The sequence below is a fragment of the Mytilus californianus genome, unplaced genomic scaffold, assembly GCF_021869535.1.
Source record: "Mytilus californianus isolate M0D057914Y unplaced genomic scaffold, xbMytCali1.0.p SCAF_4, whole genome shotgun sequence".
NCBI lineage: Eukaryota > Metazoa > Mollusca > Bivalvia > Mytilida > Mytilidae > Mytilus > Mytilus californianus.
In genome coordinates this window covers 121,095,780-121,115,152 of record NW_026262690.1, presented here as the reverse complement: position 1 = coordinate 121,115,152, position 19,373 = coordinate 121,095,780, and the positions used below count along the sequence as shown (strand labels likewise).

Here is a 19,373-nt window from a genome sequence, read left to right as displayed (position 1 = left end):
ATTTTCCTACGGGCGTAAAACTGTTTTTATGGCGTAAATCATAATACCCATAATGCTTTGTTGATAAAGGATCATGGAATTTTTTTTTTCAAAATATGGCTCTTTGGTATTATTTTGCAAGAGTTGGACTTATGGCAGCTTTATATATTCAGGGATAATTAAGCTTGTTTTGTGCTTTTTGGAAGAATTTGAAATTGGAATTATGGAATCAAATTGATTAATGAAAATTGTGAAATAAAAGGAAAGTAATATACATGGTAAAAGAAAACTAATTATGTGAGTAACTAAGTTTTATTTTTTAACAGTAATTTTAAATTCTGACAACCTTCATCCTTGGATGATAACATTAAAATCTTTCACATTAAGTTAAATTGCAGTATTATCATTGATATTTTGGTTCAAATGACATTAATTTTCAAAAAAAACTTAGTTAAAATGCTGGTTTTATTTCCGGAAGAATTAATTGTCATAATTCTAATTTAAACTTAAACTTATTTGAGCCAGTGTCTGTCTAATATGTATTTATCTATATAGCTTCTTCAATTAATGGTTAATATTTCAAGTTTCATGTCAAACAATGAGAAATTTAAGCAATAGTACAGAAGTTTGTATCAAATACACAAAAGTACACAGCTAGGGTAATACACTGATTTAAAATAAGTGTAGTATTATGTAAGGATATTACGCCTGTTTTTTTTTTATTGACCAGGCGTACTCATTTGCATATATCGCCTGGTTTTCTGTGGACCAGGCGTACTCATTTAAATATTACGCCTAATTTTACGCCTGGTTTCCGCCTCAGTTACACTTGGTTGTCGCCTGGTTGACGCCTGGTTGACGCCTGGACATGCATTCCATAAACACTACAATGACGCCCTGATGAAGTATGATTTCTACGCCTGGTTTCCGTATCATTTACGGGCGTCCCATTTCGAACAGGTTAACATTTATTCCTAATACTTTTAATTAATGCATTTAAAAACAAATATTATATGAAACACTTCATCCTAAAACAACTCACCTATTGAATATTTCCACATCTCTTTTTCTCTTTACAAATTCACTTCTGTCTTTGCATTCCTCCCAACATTTTCTTACGTTGCACTGTTCTATTACCTGTCCAAAGTGGGTCAGATCTCCTTCGTTGTACATGTTTAATTTACGAACCTGATAGTACAATATATTTTAGAAGGTTTTCAAGTTATCGAATTGAGACTTAAAATTAAAACTTGAATTATTTTAATTTATCAGAGTTTTGAGATTGAGTTCTGAAATTTGAAAACATATAGCAATTTTAAAAGTTATATCAAATTGCATTGATGAAATGAACAAAAGGCTGCTGACTTTACCAATGAACTTAATATTTAATTATATAATAATTGATCATTTCATATATACTATTGTAAGAATTTTCTATGCATCAATATATGATCGTTTCATGTAACATCATAGGACTATTTAAGAAATAATTCTTTCCTGCTATGCTCTATGCTCATTTTAACATGGGTAGGCATTATATTTGTCAATATCTTTATACCGAGTGAAAGCGAGGTGTTAAACGTCCATTTTGATCTCCGGTGTTGTTTAAACTACAACTGAGGTGAACTGACATTGCAATTTCAATTGTGACGTCAATCACGTGCAGCCCATTTTTATTGGAATTTTCCAAAGTAAAAGATGAACATCATATTAGAATTCATGTTTTATAATAGAATTTATTCACAATCTTAAAATATCATTGCTAATGAAGGGCTGTTAGTGTGAAGCAAGTGCAGAATAATAAAAATATTCTTACCATTTGATTCTATTTATTGACTTTCTGTTACATGAGAACTTTGAAAAAGTCAACAAATTATTTTCTAGAATATTATATACATAAAGTTTGACTTTGGTTTTAAAACTCCATCATTTTGTAATTTGAATATCTGAAGGTCGTAATGGTAGTACCTTTATGACGAATAACGATAAAAAAATCTTGCCAAACACGCTAACAGTAATTTTTGGTGCATGAAAATAAAATGTACATTTTCTTTATGACAATAAAAATATGGACTGATTTTTATGTTTCATTTTCTTTTTTTTCCCCAAAAAATAACAGTAACCAATAATTATTTGAGAACTCTGACGAAACAGGATAAGGATATTTTGACGAAGCACGATAAAATTTTAACCAATTTGATGCTAACGGTAGCTGAAAATGACTGTTTGACGCCTGACGGTAAAAGGCATTCCTACCCTCATATTTGAGTATAACATATATCATTAATAAACTGCATATCATTTGTTAGATAGGATCTTAAGAACATTGACCTCACTGCACTACATTGTTTTAACTTTCAGAAGTAGTGACAAAACCTGGAAAAAAAAGATCAAGACACTACCATAACGGTTTTGATTGCATTGCAATCTTTACCCCAAAAAAATACCTACCCGACTTGGGCAAACATTTAGATAGGTAGCTACTTCATCTATGAATGTTTCTGCAACAAGCATTCCCTGTGGTCCACCAAAACCTCTGAATGCAGTATTTGACGGTATATTGGTCTTACACGTCCTGCCAACCGCTTTCAAATTAACAATCTTATAGGCATTGTCTAAGTGATACAAACCTCGGTCTAATACCTTTGTCAAAAAGAATTGATATATGTTTGTATGATGGATAGTCATGCAGAAAATTTCATTTCTAGGCATGTTTTACTTCTATGGGTCGATAGAAAAATAGATAACAGCTTTTGCTTTAAATCCAGCCCATTACAACAAATAAAAATAAAAAATAAATAAAAGAAACAATAAAAATGAAAACAAAATTAAAATAAAAATAAAAACGAAAAAAAAAAAAAACAAAAAAAAAACAAAAAAAACAAATACTTTCTATATGTTGTATTTTTTTTACAATTAGATAAACAAGGAAGTTCAATAAAAAATCAATAAAGTATATGAAAAAAGCTCCAATACAAAAGATATACCAGAGAAGTAAATCATGCCTCTCCACTGTGAAAGTACTTCTAATTGTAAACATTAGCTTTCATAAAAAAATAAAGCTTTTATGGAAAAACATTGTTTTCATGAATTGTAGAATATTGTGGTTCTAGGAGAACACATTCTAGCATTCTCTATCAGTGGAAATGTTGGATATTTGATTTCAATAAAAACAGAATTCAGTAAGAGGGGAGTTTCTTGCAAATAACAATTTCAAAGTACCTGAGGTAGTTTATAAGGCCTTAGTAACTCAGGTTAGTAATAAGGCCTTGTTACCTGAGGTAAGCAATAAGGCCTTGGTACCTTAGGTAAGCAATAAGGCCTTGGTACCTGAGGTAAGTAATAAGGCCTTGGTACCTAAGTTATAAGACCTGGGGTGATTAAAAATGTAATTGTAATCAGCTGTAATTAATTACAATTTTGAAAGTAATTCAATGTACTGTGTAATTGAGCATATTTTCAATTACATGTAATTGAAAGTAATTAATTACATTGCCTTTTTGCCATGTAATTATAAATTACTTTTCAATTACTTTGAATTACATTTAAATACTTGCTGGGAAATTTTAAACATTTTTGGCTCTCTGATGCAACTTGTAAATTTTATTTTTTCCTACATTTAGTATGCAGTTGGTACTTAAATTTTTTGAAATACTTTTTAAACATTTATCTTGATGAAAAAAATAACATTCCTTGATTTTTCATTAATCATTATAGCATGTATAATAATCTTTATTTGTATTTAATTCATTAATTTTTTCACATGTTTACATAAAAAATCTAAAAACTAAATACCAACTTATTTACATAAAATTTGTAAATATGTTTTTCTAACAATTAACCATAATCTTAGCCTCAGGTTATTCCTTTCACTTAACTAATTATGAAGTACAAGTATGTCCCTTGATTAAAATGCCAAAGGCAATTTTTATTTCAAACCATCTTATTTATATGTTAAAATCTGTTCAGATGGATATTATTTGAACACTTCCTACACACTTTTGAATACAGCAGTCAAAACGTACAAGAATGGAGTCCAATATATTTGACAATTTTGACTTGACAATTTAAGACAAGTCTGGAAAATGTTACCATTATTCTTCTGTAATAAATGGAAGCTTTAAAGTTACCTCAAATTTCACATGAGGTACATAAGAACCTTTAAATCTAAATTAACATTTATAGTAGAAACTTGAAATTTTAAGATATCTTTATGATTATTCCCCTATAAAAAGAAGAAAGTTTCATTGTTTTAGCCTGTGGTCATTTTTATGATTTTATCAATATGATATAGCTCTTGCATGTCCTTGGACAAAAGTAATTGAAATGTAATTAATTACATTGGCAATGTAATAGTAATGTAATTAATTACATTTGAAAATCAATGTAATTGTGATGTAATTAATTACATTTAAAAATCAATATAATGGTAATGTAATTAATTACTTTGGCATGTAATTGACCCAAGGTCTGATCTGAGGTAAGTAACAAGGCCTTGGTAGCTGAGATAAGTAATAAGGCCTTGGTACCTGGGGTAGGTAATAAGACTTTGGTACCAGAGGTATGTAATAAGGCCTTATTACCTTCGTAGATAATTAGGCCTTGGTACCTGATGTAGGTCATAAGGCCTTAGTACCAGATGTAAGTAATAGGCCTTGGTACCTGAGGTAAGTAATAAGGCCTTTAGGTACCTGAGGTAAGTTATAAAGCCTTGGTACCTGAGGTAAGTAATAAAGCCTTGGTACCTGAGGTAAGTAATAAGGCCTTGGTACCTGAGGTAGGTAATAAGGCCTTAGTAACTCAGGCAAGTAATAAAGCCTTGGTACCTGAGGTAGGTAATAAGGCCTTGGTACCTGAGGTAGGTAATAAGGCCTTGGTACCTGCGGTAAGTAATAAGGCCTTAGTACCTAAGTTATAAGGCCTTGGTATCTGAGGTAAGTAATAAGGCCTTGGTAACTGAGGTATGTAATAAGGCCTTAGTTTTTAGGACAGATTTTAAAATTTTCTTAATTGTGATGCTTATGTCAGTTGGGAAAATGGGTTTTACAGATTATTATCATATAGGACTGTTTGATGATAGCAGAAATCTAACAAGGTTTTTTGGTTCTTGACAGTATACTGCATTACCATTCTCCTGTGTGATTTAGTACATTGGGATTATAAGTGAAACTATATATTTATTATAATATATATTTATTATGTTTTTGTTTTGAACTGGTCAATCCCACTTTACAGTAATGAGTTAGAGATTAAGCTGTAAGTTGTTAGCTGAAGCCACATGCTGTCTTCTTATACAATTTTACCTGTTCAGGTGTATGGTCAAGGAAACCAGATATTTCATCCATGAATGTTTCAGTAACCAGCATACTCTGAGGTGTTCAAAACCCTCGAAAAGCTGTATTTGATGGAATGTTACTTTTACACACATGACCCATCAGCCTGAAGCTCTCAATTTTGTAACAATCATGAAATAATACTGTAAACCAACTTATTTTCGCGGATGCCTAATTTCGCGTTTAGCCCTTTCTAACCCATTTCGCGCCGATTTTAATTTTGCGATTGTAAAATTTACTTGATGAAGATAAAAAAGGAAAAATACAAGTTTTACATATTCATTTTATTTTTCTACTCTCAAAAGTCGCGAAAAATAAATCGCTCGCTAAAATTAGTTGGTTTACAGTATATCAATAAAGAGATTCGATTAACACCTAACTCTTTGATCACTAACCAAATCAGGGAAAGTTGTTTCCGTTGGGATGGTCTTTTCTAATACTGTGGATCCATTGTTAATCCTGGGGTATTACTATTTTGTGGATTTTGTGAATAAACATGGTAACGTCCATTTGCACTGAACTAGCACACAATTTTATTTAGGGGCCAGCTGATGACCACCTCCGGGTGCGGGATTTTCTCGCTGCATTGAAGACCTATTGGTGGCCTTCGGCTGTTGTCTGCTCTGTGGTCGGATTGTTGTCTCTTTGACATATTCCCCATCTCTTTTCTCAATTTTAAAGTTAATTATGAGAAAATATAAACTTTCTTTAAGCTTGTATTAAAAATTTGGTTAAACCATGAAATTGAGTATCAACAAAAATGTCTTTTCTTTGATCCACAAAAACTGGTACCTGAAGAGTAAATGATTGTGTTTAAGATAAAGGAACCAGCAATTTTTTAACTAAAAAAGCATTACAAAAATCAAGTGATCCAGCTCTAGAATAGATAGAAAGGGGATATTTCTATGCTGGTGGTGGGAAAATAGACATAAGAATGTCAAAGCTATGACACTGGTAGAAGGAATATTCTGATTAAATAAAGGGAAGCAACTCTAACTTAATCAAAAACATTTATCAGGATTTCCATCACTTTACCGAATCTGGATTGAGATGAAGAAACGTAGAAACTTCGTCCATTAGAGTTTCCATAACCAGCATACCCTGAGGTCCTCCAAATCCTGGGAAAGCAGTATTAGATGCAATGTTAGTTTTACAAGCATAGCCAAGAAGTCCAATGTTCTCTATTTTGTAGCAATAATCAAATAGTAGTAAGCATTTTTCAATCACCTGTATTTATACAGAAAATAGTTAAAAAAAGAATACATAACCTGCAAAGAATACTTTCTATATTTACAAAAATTTGACTGTGAAATCATTATTTGTGAGATATCCTAATTTCGAATTATAACTACGTCCTGTAATAACACAGCTAATTCATGATAACATTCCTCATGAAAATAAAAGTTTACTGTTTAAATATCAGCCATGGGGAGCAAAAAAAAACCAGATCAATATAATATTGTTGAGTAATGTAAATCTGGGATATTCAAACTGTGTTATCATGCAGAATTTGAAGGTGAGCAGACCAACAATTTGGAAATAAAAAATACAATTGTTTTACTTCATTTAACAAATAAACAAAATACATGTACTGTAAACCAAATTACTTTCACCGATACCTTTTCCATGCTTTAAGCCTTTTTCAGCTGATTTGACGCAATTTATATTCACAATTTTTCAAACTTTGTTCATATATTCATATAAGAGAAGATCAAAGTTTGGCATATTCATGACTACCTATATTTATATCCTTGTTATTTTTTAGATGTGAGTAGAAATAAATTTTTTGAGAATATAAGTTCGTTTACAATTTTTTTTATGATCAGAAATAATGATTTTGAATAAAACTACAGGAACCATTTCACTATCTACACAGTAACAGCTCAGGAAAATTTCGATATTTCTATCTTCCCACCATATACGACATCCTCTCAGATTAAAAAAAAAATTTTGAATACAAAAAAGCTTGACTTTTTTTGTGTTGTACCTAATTAACATCATCAGAGTGAGTGATGTGAGAAAGGGGAGAAAGTAAGTGTGAATGAAGGTGATAAATTTTGTCATGTCTGAAAGGGCCCTAAGATTAGGAAATAAAAAATGTGAATTTTACTTATTTTTCCAAAGTATGATGACAAACAAAAAGACATTGATATCGCTACTAGCATTGGAATTCATCTATAAGTTGCGTGCCCTTTTCTACCTTTGGATGGTAAATATCACTTAATTGACCTGATAAATTTTGTCATATCTGAAGGTGTCAAACCACCAATTCAGAATCCGTATCTATTCAATCAAAGTTTGCAATTTTCACAGCTTTCTTAACATTTTACATTAAGTTTAACTGCATAGAAACCAGGTATATCCTGAATTGTACATGTATCACCTTTCTACATGCCAATTTTCAACCTACCTTTAAAGTCTTATAAGAAAGAACTGACCTTCGGAACACAAGTACTACTAAAAAAAACCTCTGGTTTTCTGGAAATCTTAAATTAGTAAACAATGGAGCGCATTAATCCTCAATTTTTAATGCAAACTTATAGACAAGTAAATTTTGGCTCAAAATGATCTAAATATATTTCTCTTTCACCAAAAGTTTCATTTCTGCAAATGTGATCATTAGTTTAAGTAAACAATGACATCAAAAGCACTATTTTGTGTCAGAGTAGGGCTACTTTTACATACGTTCTAAATTGGAGGGAGTGATTTGGTGGTCTGACACCTGAAAGGGTCCTGAGATTAGGAAATTAAAAATGTGAATTTTACTTGTTTTTCCAAAGTATGATAAAAAAAAAAAGACATTGATAATGCTACTAGCATTGGGATTCATCTATAAGTTGTGTGACCTTTTCTACCTTTTGCTGGTAAATATCACTAAATCAACCTGAGCTGTATGCTGTGTGTCTCTTATCAATTCCTACAGCAAATGATGGATTTTAGCTTATATTTTTTTCAAACACAACCAATCGGAATCCAGGTTACAAAGATCATAATATATTAAAAAAGATGAAGAAAAAAACAAAATGCATACAAGGATAAGTACTTTCACAGTGTGTTTGTTTATAAAGACATACAAGTATACATGTAAAATATACATTTATATGCATACACAATTTAAATCAAAGAACCTTTGTGAGCACGCTCACATACCCCACGCCCTCACGTTTTCACTGGACAAACAAAATCTCACCAGATTCCTAAGTTCAAAGACTCATAACTCTACAAAAGTCAACTGATAAAAATTTTCTTGTGGATATGCACATTTACATATTATGTCCTCATTAACTACAGTTTCATGAAATTCTGTAGTGTGGTTTCAGAGGAGTTCGATCACAAACTGTTGCAGTAGTATATTGAGGCCAATAAGTTCAAAGGGGCACAACTCCTAGACAAAAAATTGAATAATAAGTTCCTGTCGATATGCACATCTACATAGTATGTCCTTATTATCTACAAAGTTTCATGAAATTCTGTAATGTGGTTTCAGAGGAGTTGCGATCACAAATGTTGCAGTAGTATATTGAGGCCAATAAGTTCAAAAGGGCTTAACTCCTAGAAAAAAATTGAATCATAATTTCCTGTCGATATGCACATCAACATAGTATGTCCTTATTATCTACAAAGTTTCATGAAATTCTGTTGTGTGGTTTCAGGAGTTGCGATGACAAAAACAGGACTGACGGACTGACGGACTGACTGACTGACGGACAGACAGACGGACGGACAGACGGACGGGTCAAAATAATTATACCCTGCGCAACTTCATTGCGTTGTGGTATAAATACATATTTATATGCATACACATTACTTTGCTCTCTTAAAAGAAGGTATCAGGGCACAATATGTCTCCATAAATCTGAAAATTATAAAATGCCACAAATCTATTAATGGCTAATAATCAGAAAACATAAGGACTATTCCAAAAGTGACAAAACTGTGGGGGTCACAGATCACAATGATTAGGAATCACTACAGCTTTATAAAGAATGGAGGTCAACAAGTTAAAGTTTTGGCACCATTCTTAACTTTTTCTTCCAACCTTGATTTTCTATGTTCTTAGACATTGTTCATAGGTCATTTACTAATGAATGTCCATTTGATGAATGTAAAATTACTGAAAAGCATAAGAAAAACACATTTACTGAAATCACCCCGAGTTTTTGATGGGATTTATAATGCCTAATCTTTAATTGTTTGGTGTAGTGTTTTGTGGACTTTTGTTTTTCTGTCTTGTTTAATTTACTGCCATGGCGTTGTCAGTTTATCTCCATTTTTTTCATTTTGAATGTCCCCTTGATACCCTCCCCCTCTTTTGTTATGTTATACAGCATATTTAGCTACTTACAGCTCCTGAACAATCAAATGTACAACCAGCATTGTTATACAGATTCACTTCCGCAGCAACAACTTTACCTTCCTTTGTAAATCCAACCTGAAATTAAATTGTTATACTGATAAATCTCTGGAGGGAAAACCTTCCCTTTGTTGGTTAATATAACCACAAATCAATTTGCAACACAGATAAAGCTCTGCAGTAAGTTGTTTATTTCTTATCAAATAAAACCTAAACTCAACATATTATCCTATAGTTTTATTGCCTGGCTGTTTCTGTATTGGCCTGGTATAGACTGGCAGTAAGGTTTATTTTCCCCTAGATCTTAAGGGACAAAAACGTATACAGCTGATCAATTATTTATAATACAACAGTCAGTTCGTAAAGTAAACTGAAATACTTAACTTTATGCGTGTAAATGAAATCATGTATGAGCTTATCTTTTCACACCATAAAATTGAGAATGGAAATGGGGAATGTGTCAAAGAGACAACAACCCGACCATAGAGCAGACAACAGCCAAAGGCCACCAATGGGTCTGCATGAATTGATGAGATTTCTGTTCTCCCCTCCAAGTACTGCAGCATTTGTGTTTAAACAATTATATTAAGGGTGAATTTAAATGGACATCCATCTTTTTCACCCACATGGCTCATACTTTGAGACCAAAAAAAATCTAAGTAACCATATCCCTTTACAAAAGACTATCTTGGGTAATGAAATAATCTACATTTAATCTAAAATACCTTATATTGTCCTAAGAATGGATGTCTAGTACCTGATATCAACATACCTTATATTGTCCTAAGAATGAATGTTTGGTCCCTGATATCAACATACCTTATATTGTCCTAGGAATGGATGTCTGGTCCCTGATATCAACATACCTTATGTTGTCCTAGGAATGGATGTCTGGTCCCTGATATCAACATGTCTTATATTGTACTAGGAATGGATGTCTGGTCCCTGATATCAACATACCTTATATTGTCCTAGGAATGGATGTCTGGTCCCTGATATAAACATACCTTATATTGTCCTAGGAATGGATGTCTGGTCCCTGATATCAACATATCTTCATCTCGGTCTAACATACAACGCACTGGTTTTTTTAGCCTGTAATATTTTTAATCTAATGTTCATTCAAGGTATTTTTGCATCTGGTTTTGTTCATGATTTTGGACTTAGCTGGGATTGTTAAATTGTCAATGTGTACATTATTCCTGTTCCATTGTCTTGAACAATAGTTTAAATGAACAGTGAAATATTCGCTTAGGGTAAATTTCATGCCAAAATGTTTACTTTAAAAATTGTAAAAATTAGCCACTCACAAAAATTTCTTGAAATACAGCAGCTTAGAGTTCTCAGGTACATAGTCCATTACTTAAACAACACAATCAAAGCAAGGAACTGATTTTTATTAATGATGTTCTTTTAAAAGTCTTTATCAACACTTAAAAAAATGGTTGATTATGATGATAAATCTTACTTAAAAGCGGCTAAAGCCACAGGGGTACTCAGGCATATTGATCTGGTTTCCTTTCCTCCAAATGCTCCACCTAAAATGTAACAAGTCAAATACTATCCTTAAAGCTACAAGTATTTTTTATACTTTTTTTTTCTTTTTCTTTCTCTTATATTCTTTTTGGGAGAGGGGTGCAGATAAATGAAGTACCATGAAAAGTAAAATAAAAACTTTTATAAATCATTTTGCCTGATACAAAAAAAAAACTACTGAAATTTTAAATATCATATTGATCTAATACTTTGAATCTAAAATTTAATATAGTAGTCTGGGGGTACTATTGTACAGATCTGACATTGAAATCACGAAAATTTTAAAAACATTTTGTTTGCTGCTTCAGAGTTTAGTGTGACGTCCATTTTCTATGAACTAGTACACATTTTTGTTTAGAGTCCAGCTGAAGCCTGCCTCCGGGTGCAGGATTTTCTTGCTGTGTTAAAGATCAATTGATGGCCTTTGTCTGTATTCTGCTATTTGGTCGGGTTGTTGTTTCTTTGACACATTCCCCGTTTCCATTCTCAATTTTATTGTATGATACAATAATATACTAACCTAATCTTTTGACTCTAACAAGGATTTTATTTGCAGCTACACCTAAGGTTTCAGCAACTACCAACTGTAAAAAAATAAGTCAAGTGTAATAGGATTAAAAACTCACATAAGAGGCTGCAGAGAGTTTTGAGTTAAAAACCCTATCAAAATTAGTAAATTATCACTGTTAATATACAGTATTTATATGTTTTTCTAGCAATGTTTCCCTTAAATGCCAATCATATAAATTTTTTTTTTCACAGAATGTTTGATTAAAATTTACTGTCTTTAGCAGCCATTTTATATTCAAACTTTAACAATATGTTTCCTGTGATTTTTTAAATTGTCAAATACATGTATTTAGAATTGAAATTCACATTATTTGTTCTGAAATACAACAATGTTAAACAAGAGTACACTCACTGAGATGTCTGGCCTGCTTTACTGATCATGATTGAGTTTATGTTGAAAGTCTTAAAGATCAAGGTTTTAGCATAGGTATCACAAACATTATCAAGATCCTGAAAACATGATCAAGGTCAGATGAACCCTGTCAGACAGACTCAACCTATTGCTTATAGTATCTGAGAAACTGACCAAACCATAAAAACTTAACATTGAACAATGATATCAGCATTGATCAGTTGTGAATATCTTGTCTGGGTTCCATTGTATGTTAAACATTGCTGCCTATATGCAGTACCAGTTTCATGAGAAACAAACATTATTTATCACTGTAAACAAGGCAAACTTGTCCTTTTCTGGCTAGTGAAATATCAGCATTAAAAAGGCCCTAGGCAAGTTAGTTAGAAATTTACCAGATATTTGTCAAATCTATTGTTCTCTATATGAAATAACACATAAATAATACCCATAGGTCTACTTTTTCATAGAAAAAAATATGTATATGGTAGAGTATTTCAATATTCAAAATATGTGTAAAGGGTGACGTTCTGGATGTCTCAGCTGATCACCCTACCTCAAAAGGACAGAAGTGTCCCCTCCCCCCCCTTTACCGACCCAAAGCTGTTTGAAAGTTTCATATCATGAAATATGTCGCATAACACAAAAAGACAGATCGAACCTACCTGTGTATCTGTTGGGTTTTGTGTTGACACAAATAATTCCATTTCCCCGTCTTCATTCTTAGGTACAGCCAGGGTGGCATTTGTCTCCAGATAAAAGTGTTCCTGTCCCCCTACGTGTACCTCTCCTTCTATCACATGATCTACTTGTTCAAATCCTTTCACAATGTCTCCACAATTAATAGTTTTAGATGCAGTCCAGTAAGAATTTTTGGCTATAGCTTCCTGCAATTTTAACAAATATATTAATTACCATTTCTAATTAATTGTTTACAAAACTTTTGAATTTTTTGAAATATTAAAGATTTTCTCACCTTGGAATAGATTACCTTAGCTGTATTTGATAAAACCTTTTGGAAATTTGGGTCCTCAATACTCTTCAACTTCATACTTTATCTGGCCTTTTTAACTTTTTCGATTTGAGTGTCAATGATGAGTCTTTTGCAGACAAAACACATACAAATTTTAAGCCTGTAATCTATGATGAGTTTATCAAATGAGCTCAAAATTTATTATATAACTACAACTTTTGTAACATGATTCAAAATTTCATTATGATATTTGGGAATACAAATTCCAAATTTTGGTACAGCTGTACTACTGGTTTTAAAAAATGCCCTCCATTCATATATTGAATTAAGTTTTGAAAAAAACATCATGTACAATTATTTCATAGAACAAGAATATGTGCTCATTGGAGAACTACCACATTTCCATGTTAAGCGAACCATAAAATCAGGGTCAAAACTATAATTAAGCATAAACGTTGAAAAGCTAACATCATAATGAATATGTGTACTTAGTTTCAAGATGTCGTGACACAAATTCATTTTTAATTATCTTACAAAACCAATTTTGTTTACCTTAGAATGTACTGGATTCATAATATCATATTCCATATTCAGTGAACCATGAAATCAGGGTAATTTGGCATATAATTCTAAATAAATGGGGAATGTGTCCATGGGAAACAGATGATAGCCCCGCTTGCATATAACGTTATAAAGGGACATAACTCAAGAACAGTTAAAGTGATGCTACCCAAATTTGTACTTGATCTGAGTACTTGATCTGAGTTTTGTGATAATAAGCATTGTGTATAAGTTTCATAGCATTTGGTTGAGGCAAACTTAAGTTAGAGAATGGAAACGAGAAAAATTCAGCAATTTTTCAATTTGTAAAGGGACACAACTCTAGAACGGTAAAAGTGACAACACCAAAATGCACACTTGATCTGTGTTTTGTGGTAATCAGCATTGTGGATAAGTTTAATAACATTTGGTTGAGGCAAACTAAAGTTAGAGAACAGAAACGAAAAATTCAGCAATTTTTCCATTTGTGAAGGGGCATTACTCTATAACAGTACAATTGACGCCACCAACATTCTAACTTGATCTGTGTTTTTTTTAAAAACATTGTGTATAAGTTTCATAATATTTGGTTGAGGCAAACTAAAGTTAAAGAACGGAAACGAAATATTCAGCAATTTTTCCATTTGTATAGGGGCATAACTCTAGAATGGTAAAAGAGACGCCACCAAAATTTATACTGGATCTGTGTTTTGTGGTGATAAGCAATGTATATAAGATTCATAACATTTGGTTGAGGAAAACTAAAGTTGGAGAACGGAAACGAAAAATTCAGCAATTTTTCCATTTGTAAAGGGGCATAACTTTAAAACGGAGAAAGTGACGCCATCTAAATTCTAACTTGATCTGTATTTTGTGGTACTAAGCATTGTGTATAAGTTTCATAGTATTTGGTTGAGGAAAACAAAAGTTAAAGAACGGAAACCAATTTTGAGGTACGGACGGATGGACGGACGTACACACGGACAAGGGTAAAAATTTATGCCCCCTCCGCTACAGCGGGGGAATAAAAATAACATAATAATATATATGTGTACTAAGTTTCAAGTTGATGTGACCACAACTTCATGGTAATCTACCATGACAAAAACTTGAACCTGATATGGTACAGACAGCATGAATTTCGGACATTTGTGTATACATTCACGATACGGCATAATACAGGTTATGTTCTTCTCATATATTTTATGATATAATGATACTAAACCCCTAACGGGAGGGATTGTGCTTGATTTTCATATGAAAAAGACATAATCTTTCAATAAGTTAATTGAGGTCTGGAGCTGGCATGTCAGTAACTGCTAGTAGTCCTTTGTTAATTGATGTATCATTGTCATTTTGCTGAGTTTCTTCTGTTACCTATTCTGACATCGGACTCGGACTTCTTTTCAACTGAGTTTTTCTGTGCGTATTGCTGTGTGTTTGTTTATTCTACATTGGCTAGAGGAATAGAGGGAGGGTTGAGATCTCACAATACATGATTAACCCCGCCGCAATTTTGCGTCTGTTCCAAAGTCAGGAGCCTTTGGCCCTTTTTAGTCTTGTATGGTTTTTTAATTTAAGTTCATTTATATGTTGCGGAGTTTAGTGTGACATCCATTTTCACTGAACTAGTACACATTTTCGTTAAGGGGCCACCTGAAGCCCGCCTCTGGGTGCGGGATATTCTTGCTGCGTTGAAGATCATTGGTGGCCTTGGGCTGTTTTCTGCTCTTGGGTCGGGTTGTTGTCTTGTTGACACATTCCCCATTTCCATTCTCAATTTTATTCATATAGGATTCCCCCCTCCCAAGCAGTATTTCACACTATAAAAACAATCAGCAAAAAATATATCTTACCTTAATGGTTATTATACTGTCAAGTTTTTCATATTCAATATCGACAGCTTTAGCAGCAGCCTGGGCGTGAGCTTGTGTATCAGCTACTACAGCTCCAATTATATGTCCAATACACAACACCTACAAACAGACAATATTGACACAATTATATCAAACATTTCTATCTAATCAATAGAAAAAAATCAAATAACGTGTGGTTCTGGGGGAGGGAGTTAAGTTAACATACACAGCACAACAATCCATAAAATTAAGGGAGATAACCATATATCAAAGAAATATTATATTTTATTGCAGTTCTTCATCACAACAGTTTTGTGAATTTATAAATTTGTTTAAATGTTATCATTAGTTTTCTTTAAATACTTACTAGGGGTAAGAGGGAGGATAGGGGATAGACAATCTTGGCAGATTTATTTTCAATGTTTTTATCTTATAAAGAAAGGTTCACATACAAGGGAACAGGTCAGGGTAAATTTAGAGGGAGGATAAGGAGTAGACATTCATGAGATAAAAATTTACATGATATATAGCAAAGAAAAATAGGTTTTTATATAAATATAATGAGATGTGGTATGATAACCAATGATACAACTTTCCATAGACCAAAGTACAAAGATGTGAACAATCACAATTATGTATTAAACTATTTAAACCTTTAAAGCGCCTGGCGTATAGCAGGTGATATACTGTGGATTCAATTTCATTCGTTGAGTATCAATTTTTCGGGATTTTTGTGGATATAGATGAACCATGAATTTCTATGTTCAACAAACTTCAAATTTTTTTTGGGTGAACTATTCAAAAACTTGAAATTAAGTCTCCATGAACAATATAATTTTGCCACGATCCACGAAAATTTGTACAAACCAAAATGAATGAATCCAGTTTGTGAGAATCAATAAATTACACAGATTTACAGAATTTATCACACACTTACAAATAATTTTTTTATGTACAAAATTTGTCAATAATCATATCTCTGCACAAAATTTCCTAACACTCATAAATGATATCCATTGCTTATAAATGAAGGCTCTACCATTCTGATTCCCACAGCCATCAACGATACATTTTCAAAAACTAAATTTGATTTCAATAACTTATATTTTAGAAGGTATCTTAATGCATGATGTACCAATATTTATAGTTACCTCAGTGGAAGCAAATGACTCCTCAGGGATAATTTCCCCCTCAGGAATAATTCCCCAAGTATTATTTCCTGGGACATCTTTATGAGAAATGAAATCAACAACTCCTGTCATTGACAATGCCTTAGTCGGATCAACCTTCAGTAATTTAGCATGAGCCTGTGTACTGGTAACTAGGGCTAAATATAACTCTCCTACAAAGAAAATATAAGTACAGTTGAAATAATGTTTTTCCCCTATTCATGAACTATTTATAAGACCTTTGTAGTTTATCAAAAGCTGCAATCTTTAAATTAAAGTGACATTGTATGAAAAGATTTTCTCTTGCTAAAATGATTGATAGTTGATGATAACTGACACTTGGCTATACTGGGAGTACCCAGAGAGAACCACAACCTTTGCCAGGAAAACTGACAAACCAAGTCAATTAAGATCTGAGTCAAACGCATCGTGCCACAAAGCACAAGTGGAATTCCAACTCACAACCTCAAAGTTTATTTAAGAGACTATTGATCACTGTAGATGATCTACTAAGGCTGCTCAACCACAGACTCCTCTGCAACATTGAAACTTGTTTCATAGCAGATTCTACTTAAGAGGGAGCAGTGATTTCAGATTCATAATCCTATACCTTTATGATTCTAGTCATATTTGCATACTTGATTTAACTAAACAAATATTGGTTTATCTTACTACAAAAAAGGTTGAATTATGTTTCCGTAATATTCAGTTGCAATTATTTCATGAACCAGTAAAGTCATCAAGAGAGTTTTCATTAGCATAAATTAATTTACTCCACCCTGCATTCCAATCATTATTTTGTTTCTAAAGGAATCTTGAGAATTGATCAATTGATCGGTGTTTAATGTAACTTTCAACAGAATTGTGCAATTATGGTGGTCAGGTTTTATTGGTGGAGGAAGCAGGAGTGACTGAAGAGAGCCACCAGCCTTTGGTAGGAAAACTGACAGTCCTAGTCAATTCAAATTGCAGTCAAGCGCACCTGCCAGGTGCAGGATTCTTACTAAAAACCCCAGTGTTGACAGGTTAGTAATACAGTAGTTCAATTACTAAGGCCATATGGCCACTGAGGCCCCCTAATCTTATAAAAGACAATATACCTTCCAATGATGGCATATCATCCACATAAATAGCTTCTCCTGTGGCCTGTTTCATGGCAGACAAATGGATCAAAGGTCGTCCAACAGCATCTTGTGGTGGTTGCCCAGGGGCCACTTCTTCGTATATTTGTGAACCTTTACTAGGATCTCGATGGAAATTAGGTGTGGCACTGGTAAACGACTTTGGCACTTTCTTACTTGGTCCTGACTTCTATAATAAAAAAATGATCTAAGCGTATGAAGAAATCTTACGTTGAATATCATAAAATTAAAAAAAATTTAATACCTGTATTATAAAAATAAGGAGATGTGATATGATTTTCAATGAGACAACTATTCACAAAAAAACAAAGGGCACTTAGCAGGAATGTAGAATGCAAATGTTATAGACAAATACAGAAAATAAATTCATCAATCATGTATATAATTCTAAAAATGTCTACTGTACCTGTTGTTGAAGTTGTAATTGTGTTGTCAAATAAAACTTGAAGAAAAAGCTTGTTGTAAGTGTTCGTCTGTATTCTACCATCCCACCAGGAGCACCAGGGGTCAACTGAAGGTCATCAGCCATTAGTCGACAGACATCTTCTATTAAACTCTCATCCCACTTCCTGTAACATGTTCATGAAACTTATTTGTCAGCTTACAACTATTCAAACGAAAACACTTTGGGTCAAACTGCAGGTTGTCAGCAAGCAATCAATAAATTTTATATATAATCAAACACCACTGTTTCCTTTCACTGATAATTTTGTCATGACAGGGGTGTGTTGCTACTGCCTAGCCCTGCCTATATTCTAACCCATACTCAATGCATTAGTGTCCACTCTAACATCATCAGAATTACCCTTGATTTAACCCTGCCTTAGTAAAAATAAGTTCTGTCAGAAACTGAGAGTTTACTGTATGTGTCCATTGGGAACCATGCCAGGCTCACACTATCACATATCCATGTTCAGAGAACTGTGAAATCTGTGTCAAAACCAAGATTTTGCACATATTTTCAAAAGTTCACATCATAAGGAACAAGTCTAATAAGTTTAAAGTGAAAGAAAACACAACTTTATGGTAAACTACTATAAACTAAAACAACTTAAACCTGATATGGAACAAATGAAAGAACACGCTAACAAATATACAGATGTAAAAACTATCGTAAGCAGGGCATGAAATTAACAACAACTGAATTCAGTCCCTATAAACCACTTCTTCAACATCCTCCTTTGTCCCTACAGTACATATGTATTATGGTCATGGAAGCCTTGTTCTTCATTTTATTTAGTAAACCAACTCATCTTTTGAAAGTGATTACTTTGAAATTAGAAAAATAACACAAAATTAATTGGCCAATAATTTTTAAAACTTTGATATTCCATTATGAAAATACATCAAGTTAGTAAGAAAATTATATGCTGAGAGCAAAACTAAACAAAACAAAAAGTTTTGATGAAAACAAGTTGTTTTATGGTATCTTTGATAAATATTCCAGTAACTATTGTGGAAAATAAAGGGGGAATGTGTCCATGGGACACAGATGATGCCCCCGCTTGCATATAACGTTATAAAGGACCAAAACTCAAGAACTGTAAAAGTGAAGCTACCCAAATTTGT

At 32.7% G+C, this 19,373-nt stretch overlaps 1 protein-coding gene and 1 long non-coding RNA gene across 2 annotated transcripts in view; one reads left to right on the top strand and one right to left on the bottom strand.

Annotated features, from left to right (window-relative positions):
• Nucleotides 1-19,373, top strand: part of LOC127699220 (uncharacterized) — a 107,231-nt gene that overhangs the window by 8,499 nt on the left and 79,359 nt on the right. The gene's annotated exons all lie outside the window — the stretch shown is intronic.
• The window catches only part of LOC127699208 (xanthine dehydrogenase/oxidase-like), a 73,598-nt gene that overhangs the window by 14,529 nt on the left and 39,696 nt on the right, over nt 1-19,373 (bottom strand). Inside the window, exons 15-25 of the mRNA XM_052202977.1 lie at nt 18,211-18,373; nt 17,763-17,973; nt 16,645-16,835; nt 15,494-15,613; nt 12,790-13,011; nt 11,723-11,786; nt 11,135-11,204; nt 10,674-10,761; nt 9,658-9,744; nt 2,431-2,622; nt 1,022-1,167 (exon numbers count right to left, since the gene is read on the bottom strand). Of these exons, the coding sequence (XP_052058937.1) occupies nt 1,022-1,167; nt 2,431-2,622; nt 9,658-9,744; nt 10,674-10,761; nt 11,135-11,204; nt 11,723-11,786; nt 12,790-13,011; nt 15,494-15,613; nt 16,645-16,835; nt 17,763-17,973; nt 18,211-18,373 (1,554 nt within the window). The remainder of the gene's footprint in view (nt 1-1,021; nt 1,168-2,430; nt 2,623-9,657; nt 9,745-10,673; nt 10,762-11,134; nt 11,205-11,722; nt 11,787-12,789; nt 13,012-15,493; nt 15,614-16,644; nt 16,836-17,762; nt 17,974-18,210; nt 18,374-19,373) is intronic.